Source organism: Lygodium microphyllum, chromosome 29 (assembly GCF_053477565.2).
Source record: "Lygodium microphyllum isolate KBCC chromosome 29, Lygodium_microphyllum_v1.1.10, whole genome shotgun sequence".
NCBI lineage: Eukaryota > Viridiplantae > Streptophyta > Polypodiopsida > Schizaeales > Lygodiaceae > Lygodium > Lygodium microphyllum.
The window spans coordinates 99,562,857-99,574,324 of record NC_141163.1 but is presented as its reverse complement, the minus strand read 5'-3'; the positions used below and the strand labels follow the sequence as shown (position 1 = coordinate 99,574,324).

Below are 11,468 nucleotides of genomic sequence, written 5' to 3'. Positions count from 1 at the left end.
GGGGTAAGACAGTGATCCAAAGGGTAGACAAGGCTACACTAAGGAGGGGATGGTGATAGATAAGTGTAGATAGTGGGGGAAAGTTGGGGATTTTTGCAAGGTAGAGAGGGGTAAGGAAATGGGTAGACAAGGTTATATTAAGAAGATGATGGTGAGAGATAGATGCACATAGAGAGGGATGCATGGGGGGTTTACAAGGTGCAAGGGATAGAAAGATTATGAAGGGATTGAGGAGCTATAAATGAGTGACATGATAGCAGAATGGGAAGAGTCTAAGGTCATTTACCATTCATGCATATTGCTTCATCATATTAAAGATATCAAGCGAATATGACAAGCATTGAAGAGCTAGATGAGTAGACAAAGAAGGGTAGAGGTAATAAAGAGGTTGTTACTATGGAGGTCACTTAGAGGAGGCAGAGCCAAAGGCTTAGTGTGTATGTTTATGTGTTGACTCTATGGTTGACAAACATTCTTTTATGTACATATGTACACGTGTGTGCATGCACACGTTTGTGAGTGTGTATGTGTATGAAAGAATGATGTCCATATTTTCTAGATGATCATTAAATATGACTACAAAGCATGTGTATAGTTGATAGGGGTGTGTGTGTGTGTGTGCGTGCGTGCGTGCGTGCGTGCGTGCGCGCGCACGCGCGTGCACGTGGGCGTGCGTGCGTGCGTGCGTGCGTGCGTGGGTGTGTGTGTGTGTGTGTGTGCGTGCGCGCACGCGTGTATGTGTGTTGCTTTATGCTAATGATATTGCCTTGCATCCCAATCACGCAACAAAGTATGCAATGACATCTCCATGCCTTAACTTGTGCACATGGTGTGGATTAACAATTCATCTTGGGAAGATCAAGATCTTGGCCTTCCATACATCAACCCTAGTACGAAGGAGATCAATCTTCACTCTAGGTGCCAAAAAAGTGGAGGTAGTCGACTCATATGTCTACTTACAAATCACATTTATTGCATTTTCTAGGAGATTCACCATGACACAGTTAGTTAGAGATGGACTTACTATAGGAGGACATGTAATATTAGCCATGTTGGAGAGACATTGCCATCATGCACATTTCCATGAGCCCTACATAGGGAGGTTATTATTTGACACATTGGTCACACTAGCCATGATGTATAGAGCACATGTTTGGTTTTTGGTTTGGTTACATATCTAAGGATATAGATTGAGACCACCACAGGTCATGCTCTCATGGATGATCTACGACAAACCATCAATACAACATGAGATCATTAGAGCAGGACTTGTTACATCCCCAAGATAACGAATCCCCTCTTCCAAGCCATCAACTTCATATACAGAGTACACAAGAAGACAAATTGCCTAGGAGAGCTTTCGAACCTTCCAAGAAAGTAGCACACGCAAGACATGGGATTCCCATTTCATGAGCAACAAGGAATGAATGCAACCAAAGAATGAGCAATTGTAACCCAATATTTGCACTTGAGTCAACGGTCTAGTCTTAGATAGAATCAACAATGACCACTAATTGTTGACATCACTTCTCCTATAAATGATACTCAATAACACCAAAACATAAGAAGTACTTGCACTACCATTGTGGGACCGACATCAAGGTCAAAGCCAAAAGCATGTAATAAGTTGCATGAGTAAAGGATAGAATCTTGATATAAATTTTTTTAAAAACACAATGCCTCTTTGGTCAGAAATACTTTATCACTAAAGGCACATTTATTGAGGAAAAAACCTACAAAATAATAACATGATTAAAAGAATATTCTCTTTATTTTAAGATTCATTGCATGGAAAATATGTCTAAGTGTGTGACTGCATATGGCCCCTTTGTTGGTGCCAAGCTTATTATCTACCCTAGTGATAGAATTAGTGAAGCTATAAAATCGAGCTTGAACATTTTGACATATCTAGAGTCCCATTTTCTTTGCATCCTCCTACAATAGGAGTTGAGCGTGTGAAGCTAGAACATGTGACTCTGGAAAATGGTTTTGAAGGATATACTATCTATGCAAAGAGTATGCATTTCTATAAAATATAGCTTGAGCCTATCAAGGTTGTAGTCATTGATGCAGAGGAGTTGAGGTGATTAGAACAAAAAACCTAAAAGCAAAAGTCACATGTTTTAGACTACATGAGAAGTCAAAACAATGATCCGGTGCATTCATTAATCCCCCAAGGTACTCTACTATAGTGTGGAGTACCAACACCTTGTTTTTGGGATCAACTTACCTACCAAAGGTCTATCAATGCCCTTGGGAGTATTCTCAAGGGATTCATATGGTTTTGTGCTTCTATTGTTTCACATTGTTGGAATATAAAGACCGCTTGGGTGATTGCGCTACCTAGGTAGCTCTTGATGTATAACCTTGCTAAGGGTATACACCTATTATTCAAAGAGGTGGAAGACTTGAAGAGATTGAGATTCTTGTTAAAGACAAATATATTGTACCTTGTGAATTCATATGCTATACTAGAGTTGTATCCTTATCAAAGAGGAATAAATTCTTTCATACCTAAGTATCAAAATGGAAAAGTTATTACATTTGTATGCTAAACTCACTAAGGAGTTTAGAGACAATATAGAAAGGTCACTCTATTGTTGCTTCTATTGTGAGGCAAGAAATTGTGCTTTGTAATGAGTCTCACATGTTTCATGTTAGCATAGAGGGGCCCCATGTAGCAACATGGATGCATGATATCGTGACACTATGCATGAGTTTGTGCAATAATAATATTTTACAAAGTTGAAAAATGCAATCCACACTTGCTAGAGAAAACTAGCTCACTATCAGTGCAATGACGATGAATTGAGACTAAGTTTGAATCCTAGGCCAAATGGATAGAATCGAGGTCATCCATCACCTTGAGATTTTGGGGGCTAGATGGCTAGTCCAACCATGGGAAACTATCATTTAAGCGTTCGGTGGCATGAACAATACCATGATGGGTGATCTCCTGTGGGAAAGGGAGGTACAAGGGACTCCATCCGATTTCTAACTTGGTATCAGAGCTCAAGTTGTTGAGCTTGGGGGCACTAGGACATCGATTAAGGAGTGGCTTGAGGGGGGATGTTGGAAATGCAATCCACACTTGCTAGAGAAAACTAGCTCACTATCGTTGCAACGGTGATGAGTTGAGACTAAGTTTGAATCCAAGGCCAAATGGAGGAAGATTTCCATAATTGGATAGACCGGAGGTCATCCACCACCTTAAGGTTTTGGGGGCTAGATCGCTAGTCCAATCATGGGAAACTTCCAATTAAGTGCACAATGGTGTTAACAATACTAGGATGGGTGACCTCCCAGGAAGGGGAGGTACAAGGTACCCCACCCAATTTCTAATTGAGCTATTCCAATCATTGTTAGGCCATTACTATCATACAAACTTAGCAATGACATGAGGGTTCATGATGCTTTGGAACGTGGCATCAACAAGGATACTACCAACATTAGTAATTTTTGTTAAATTTTTAGGTCAAAGTCGAAAGCATTTATTAAGTTACATGAGTAAAGGATCCGATATTGGATAGAATTTAAGAAACACAGAGTGCCTCTCTGGTTAGAAATAGTTTAGCATCGAAGCTACATTTCTTAAGGAAAAACCCAAAAAATGATAGCATGATTAAAAGACAATACTTTTTCCTTTAATACACAGCTTATGATAATTTTGATGTAGGAAAAAGACAAATTGTGCATTTTGGTGATAATGCAAGTGATCCCAATGTCATCTCTATCCCTAGTGAGAAAGTGAAAACTAGGGAATTAGTTTGGCTATCTCTATGAACATAGCTTGAGCTATCATATTAACCACTACTTTTCCATTAGATAACTATCTTAGAAAGACAATTTCTTTCCTAGCTTTACTTTTATGACTTAAATCAATTGATTGTCGAGTCTTGCAATCATTGCAATTATATATCCTAGATTTAAGAAACTATTTCGCCTTTGAAACCTACAACACATAATTTACACTAGAAAACTTTCAATTTTACAATCCTAAATTTTGTACACAATTGCTCTCGCCTTGTTCTTATTCTTACATGTAGTTAGGTGTCGAGGGGTATGCATCTTTGGCACCATGTTCACCTCTTGGTGAGAGATGTTGGATCCAGGCAAGGTAGACCTCTAATGTTGAACTAAAAGGATAGTTGACTTCAAATAAATGGGAGATACTTAAGAATGATACAACTAGCACATTTTTCCCATACTAACAAGTTCATAGTTGTGTCATCAACTTCATAATTTTCATTAGCTTAGTCATTTACTATAACAATTCACTTGCACATAGTTGTGATCTTAGTTATTAGAAGGGATTAGTCTCTATATTTATTAGGACATATCGCATGAGCTCAAGTCAAAATAATGTAAATGGACACCACTAGACAAATGTTTTATATACGATCATTCTATACAAATCATTGTGCTACTAATGTACAAAAAGCTTTGGGATGTTACCACTAAAACTTTAGTAGATACACTTACATTGTCTTTCTATGCAAATCACTTTGCTACTCATGCACAAAAAGCTTTCGAATGTTACCAGTGAAATTTCACTAGACTTACATCGTGTTGGAAGGGGCAAGATGATTAAGCCTTTCCATGGTTGGCTTGCATTAAGCACCAGAATTAACTCAACACATAAATGTTGAGTTGTAAGGGCAAGATATTCCTTCTCTAATGAAGGATGTGGTTGAATAAAAGTTTTGGGATGCTACCATCAAAATTTCACTAGATCCACTTACATTGTCTTGGAAGGGACAAGATGATTAGGCCTCTCCATGGCTGATTTGCATTTAGCACTAGAATTAACTCAATATGTTAATGTTGGGCTATAAGGACAAGATATTCCTCCTCCGATGAAGGATGTGGTTGAATAAACTTTGAATCAAGAGCAACAACTCCACCTATTCTCACAATGGAAGAATCGATGATGAAGCATCAACTACCACAATAACTTTTCAAGTGCCTCAAGTGTAAATGATAAGATGCAAAATCAAAGGTGTTGCAAGACTCTCCACTATCAACTCTAATTTATCCCCAAAAAATAATAATTAAAGCTTATGAAAAAAAGATATGTTCTGGAGGAATGGTATGCAAGCGAAACGAGATATAATGTAAAGTGAACTGTTTTGTTTTTTTTTACTTTCGAAATTGAAAGAAGAAGGTTTAAAACCTCGAACTCAAATTTTTGCAGAGATTTTTGAATCAAATTACATGTATTTACTATATTTAGAACTCAAATTTTTTATTTTTGAATCGAATTACATGTATTTACTATTTTTATAACTTAAATTTTTTTAGAGAGAAGTTTTTGTATCTGCTACCAAAAATGTTTTTTCATGAACACTGTGCAAGTTGTTGATATAAACTTGTGAAACAAGTCGAAAGTATCCCATGCTAGTGCTAGCTGCTTTAGACACACACTTATTATTGGATTTGTGGGCATTTCTCTGAAACCATGCATAACGATAAGATTGCTTTGAAGGTTGACACGAACGCAGAATCTTCAGAATGACTGATTAGCCAGATTGATTATAAAGATGGCCCCCAAGCAAAGAATGTCACGTGTAGATGGCAATCCCACAACCCACAGCGAAACTTCAGGTGAGGGTATCATTGCCAATGCGAGTTTTGCTGAAAGCATGAGATAAAAGAGAAGGCATACTATGCATTGCTACACGGGCAAATTGGCCACCTACAAACGCATGAGAAGATGAGAGAGAGAGAGAGAGAGAGAGAGAGAGAGAGAGAGAGAGAGAGAGAGAGAGGAGGGAAGAGAATATGCATAAAGTAGGGTGCGCCGGCTCATGCAGTGTGGCATCCTTGGTGCCTTCATATAGCCTTGTAGGGCCCTCCATGCTAGCACAGCCCGCCTCCATCGCAAGATCAGTAGCCATATGAGCTTTCATCGCCGCAACACCTGCCATCCCACTCCTCTTCAAGCTCACGGCCTCCTCTCTCATCTACCCCTAATGTCCCCATTCTCATTACTACTTCAGTCGGTGCAGGCTAGCGGGGAGAGAATAAGGGAGCGATGGGGAACTAGCTCTTTCTCCAGAGACTGCTTGCCGTGCAATGATTGTTCTTAGTTCTCCCCATGATCACTAAGCATTGTTGTCAAGCTCATCGTTGCTATCATCCTCATCCCCAGCGTTATCCTCATATGCTATGGTCATTTCAATAAAAGCAAATCATTTATATAATGAGGCGAGGGGAGTGGGGTGTATTCAATGGGGTCTGCAAGATATTCAAATATTAAGTACATAATATGGATTGTTTGACCATAATATTGTGACATGGAATGCATTGCTATCAGTCTATGCTCAAAAAATTTATGAATCATCTTTAAATCCTTGAAAACTTTTCATAACTTTTCACGCACAAAATTGGATCTTAAAGCCCCAAACATGTACAAACCACTATAAACATGAGCTAGCTTTCATAATGTTTTCAACAATTATTGAAAATATTAAAAGATATATAAAGGGGATGGAAGGGGAAAAATAGAAAATTGATAGAGATAAAGGGAGAGACATTAATGTCTATTGAGGCCAAAGTCAACCTATGAGCCATTACCATGTACAATGATGATCATTACTAAACATCTAAGTGTGACGGAGAATACTATGATGAGTAATGGTGAGTAAACTATGGTGAGTGATGGAGAAATAAACTATGATGTGTGTGCGTGTGTCCAATACCTCTAGCCCTCTCTATCTCTACCTACCCCTCTATCGAAGCTTGCACCCCTCAATTCCTACTTACATTGTCTTCCCTTGCCTTCTTCCTCCCCTTACCTCTCTCTATCCCCACCTACCTCCTCCTTTGGGAAAAAATTTTAGGGTGAGCTTGATTAGCAAGCTTTGGAGACAATTTGACATTAGGTGACTTTTTATGATTAAGTCTGGTGGAGTTTATGAAAATTCCAGATTTTAGGGCAGGCAAGTTGAACTTATGACTCTCACAACAATACTCGAAGAATATGATTCCAAATAAGATATAACTTACAATAGATAATTGATCATTCTTCCCCCAAAAGCAAGCTTAAAATGCCTAAAACCTTGGAAATAATTGTAAACATGGCATACTTTGACTATACTTTGGAAGCCCTTGAGGATAGGTCGAGTGAGCTTATGTAAGAAGAGTTCATTAGTAGGCTGCAAAATTTGTAAAAACTAGTCTATGAACGGACATCCACCATTTTGCGACAAGCGACTTGAAGTTAAAAGTTCAAGGCTATATAAACAATTTAAGATGAGTGCCTCCATATGGAGTAGAGGACATCTAACACTCAAATCCTGTTTGTATGTGGTAAAAAATCATAGGTTAGGATTAGTAGAGGCGGAGGCGTGCTTTTGGGTAGAGGCGTGCCCCCAAAAGCTCAAGCTCGCCAAAAACACACACCCCCTATCTCCCTGCCTACCCCATCCCCACCTAGCTAGCTCTATCTATCCCCACCTAGCTAGCTCTATACCTCGCCCACCCCTCTACCCCCTCCCACCCCACCGATATACCCTTCATCCCTCTATTCCCAACACACGCCATCGCCCTCGCCCTCCCTGCTTAACCCACACCCCTCTCTCTCCAACACCTAAATGCTCTTTGCCAACCCCTCAATGTCTCTCTACCCATCTTCATCACTCCATCCTGGCCTGCATCCTCCTATGCCCACTGTCCCCTCTAGCTCCCCTCCATCACCACACCTCCCTCTACTCTTGCTATTATCACTCCCCCTCTCCGTCGCCGTTTATCTCCCTCCATTACCCCCCGACTCTCTCCACCGTCGCCTACCTCCTTCCACCTTTCGCCTACCTCCCAGCACCGCCACACGCCTCCACTACTGGCCACAACCTCCCTGTACTACCCGCCTACCAGCCTCCACCTCTCTCGAGGTGGCTAGGTTGCTTCCATTTCCAAAATCTACTTAAATTTTTGGTCCATTGTCGGCTTGAAGCGAACACCGTGCCAGGCTTGATATGAGAAAATGCATGCAGCTTATCTCTGATTTCATAATAGCGTACGCTTGATATGAGAAATTACACAAGCTAATCTCTCATTTCATATTACTTAGATCCTCTGTAAGATACGAAGGGGTTGTTCCATCCTGATACTCCATGTTTGTGACATGTTCATTAGGGCTAATGAACACCCGATAACAACCTTTTAAGGTTGAGTCAGGCACATTTGTTCCTACTACTACCTTGGCATGCTACGCATCGCTACTAAGAGGGTCATAATGTTATCACAAGACTAGACTGCCACAGTCGGAAATTCGGACCAGACCATCCCACTAAAATGTTTTGTGTACATGCTCCAAAGCTCTCCAGTTGAGTGAAAAGAAAGAATATACATGCACAATCTTATCCTGTCGTAATCTGGAAAAATAACCATGTGGGGACTTAACACATGTAATCTTGAATTGTGCACGATTATGAGTACATACGAGTCTCTAGGCACAATAAAACAAGCATAAGTTCACATTTTACCTGCCACCAGATTATATTGCTGATCATAGTTAGCCTAACATTTCACATTCAATTGTTTCCAGAGTATTCCAAACCCACTAATTTGTCTTGATGCCTGAAAGTCTATCTGAAGTACAAGTAGAAATTAAGACTGAAAGATTCAGTTGTGTACCGTAAGGATACATAGGAGACGAAATCTATTTTGTCCCCTTAACTGTCTCACATCCCCAAAACCTCATAGAAGAAAGCACTGCTTGAATGTCATCCATGGAAGAGGGTAGCCACCTTGTACCGAACAGTTTCCAACTTTAGCCACTGGACAGTTTCCCACTTAATGATAAGATATACATAAGTCATACACCTTATCATAGGTTGACCATCCAACTAATAACTGTCGCAGATTGCACTTTATCTGAAGCACTGAGTTCAATGCAGAAGCATATCATGTAGTAAAACCAGCAGCTACTCAAGTTCTAGTGCAGATTTTACTTCGTACAAGACAAGCTATTTAAGAGTGCAACAGCCACCCCTTCTACAACAAGTATGTTTTTCCCATCTTTCCAAATACATGTTGCAAACTCAACCCTGCATAACAGAAAAGAAATAAAAACACAGAACAGTCTCTTCAAAGAATGCCCTGCAGTCTTCACTACTGTAATTTATAAAGAAAGCCACTACCCTTAAGTAGTTGTGCAAAAAGCTGCATCTCATGCTCATGCTCATCAAAGTGACAGGCGTTGCCTAATTTTTACCTTGCCTGCTAGCGCTTATCTTTGATGCAGCAAGGCATCAAGATAATGCAAACAATGTCGTGGATGATGATAGCCATGTCTTTACTTTCCCGCAAGCATGTAGAATGTTTGGATATGGATGAATAAACAGCCTATCTGAAGGCAAGTCAACCGTAGGACAAACCATTGCAGCAAACAAAATTTGCTCTTGACGTTTTTCTTGGACTCTATTCTGGGCAGCGTTGCCTATTTTTTACCTTGCCTGCTAGCGCTTATCTTTGATGCAGCAAGGCATCAAGATAATGCAAACAATGTCGTGGATGATGATAGCCATGTCTTTACTTTCCCGCAAGCATGTAGAATGTTTGGATATGGATGAATAAACAGCCTATCTGGAGGCAAGTCAACCGTAGGACAAACCATTGCAGCAAACAAAATTTGCTCTTGACGTTTTTCTTGGACTCTATTCTGGGCGCCATGAACAATATCAGTGATGCAGATATTTCCATCCTAAATGAGTTTTCCATGTCTTTGATACATTCTTTGTGCTAATAGCCACCTTGCTCGTATCATCCATTATATAAGAACAACAAAACATTGGTTTTACAACCAAAGATGGGTATCTTGTAAGAGGCACTAATTTGAAAAACGTTGCTCAAGGAACCTAAGTGAGAAGATAAAGGGCAAGCATCATGAACATGAAAGCAGACTACATAGACTAAGTTGCATTTTTTTAAAAGCATTCGTCATTGCCAAATTTTAGGTTGCACACCAAACATTATTAATAAGCTGGCATCCAAAAGAAAAACATACAAGTATACCTATGTTTATCTCGCACACGTCTGAAACTGTTTGCCTTCACTTGGGCAAGAAGGTTCTCACCCACAAGAGCTGATATTTTGAATTCCAGCTTTTGTGACACATAGATAGAGCCTGGCTGTTGTGAGTTCCATTTGTTAGTTTGAAATACAAGTTTCTTGGTGAAGAATTCTAGTAAATCTGCTGCTTTTGAAAGTACCAAGATTATGCTCACAGAACATGTTGAGTTTATCTTTTACTTCACAGACCTTGTTACTTCTAAGCATTGAGAATTTGTGCATTGGGATTTTAGGGACCTGATAATATGTTTTAGCTTCCCCATTGTTAAACCGGGGTCCTGCAGCCTCATTATGGCATTGTCTCCTTGGTGGATTAATCAACCACTCTGTAAAAGGAGAATTTTGTCACTAGAGAATGAAAATGCTAGTTCCATCAAACATGTATCTGGTGGGTTATCTCAATCAAGTGGTGGGTTATCTTCGATCAAGTGATGCTTCTCTTGAAAAATTACCAGAATCTTATGCTATTTTCTATCCAATTGTGGATGGAATACAACCTCCACCGAGTCCACTCTCAGTCCTTTTTCATGTAATGTTCAATGTCGCCAATGTCCCATTCAAACCAGCTTAGATCTAAGACGTATTGTGAGATTGTAGAACTCTGATCTCCAAAAGAACTATGGAGAGCTAAGTAAAGCTGTGAGAATGAAACCTCAGTTCTTTTGGAGAGCTATGTAAAGCTGTGAGAAGGAAACCTCGTAGGGTAAGGGAGCCAATTGCGAAACAGGTGCCAAAACGCACACCTTTGAGGCAGTGATGTTACAAAAAAAGAGGAATATGTTGAGAATCTTGCTTAGGTATTGTATTACTCATTGATTTGCCAAAAAGTCTTACATTACTAGCCCTCAAGTGCACCCTTACCTCCCAAAATTGTATTTTTGTAATTATATGATTTTTTTTTAAAAAATAAACTATTCAATATTGGACTCATTCAGTTCTTCTTGATATTCCCTACATACTCATATATTCAAATCTCAAAAAAACTGCAAAATGTGAAATCCCCCCCAAAAATACATCTTTTTTCTTAGGTGTTCTATAGTTGGCCCGCTTACCCTATGTCCATGAAAAGGTAAACAGTGGTAAAAGTTTAGGAAAGATTACCAAATGCCACTACATTTCTGAGAATTCCCAAGATACCCCTCAAGTTTCAAAATTACAAGAATAGGATTGTATATACACTTTCCAAAACTGCTTTGAAATTTGCTGAGTCCCATCTTTTCTATACCAAGGGACTACCTTCGAGTATCTTAAACAATAATCACAGTTGAATGGGCTCAAGCACAATGCCATTTGTCTCCATACATCATGAGCTTTTGTATCGCATTGGTTTATGATATTGGCAAAATTCGTCTTTCTATCATCTCCCATATATGAAACACAATTATCCCGATAAA

The 11,468-nt window shown here is 39.5% G+C and overlaps 1 protein-coding gene across 3 annotated transcripts in view; it reads right to left on the bottom strand.

Moving 5' to 3' along the window:
* Positions 1 to 8,472: 8,472 nt before the first annotated feature.
* LOC148010959 (3-hydroxyacyl-[acyl-carrier-protein] dehydratase FERN, mitochondrial-like) overlaps positions 8,473 to 11,468 on the bottom strand; it is a 68,663-nt gene continuing 65,667 nt past the window's right edge. Inside the window, exons 3-4 of one of the 3 annotated variants that reach the window (XM_087671258.1) lie at positions 10,018 to 10,133; positions 8,473 to 9,050 (exon numbers count right to left, since the gene is read on the bottom strand). In XM_087671258.1, the coding sequence (XP_087527384.1) occupies positions 8,951 to 9,050; positions 10,018 to 10,133 (216 nt within the window). In that variant the 3' untranslated portion in view covers positions 8,473 to 8,950. Of the gene's footprint in view, positions 9,051 to 9,817; positions 9,861 to 10,017; positions 10,134 to 11,468 lie in introns of those variants that run through there. The other 2 variants (XM_087671259.1, XM_087671260.1) reach the window with 2 other exon arrangements.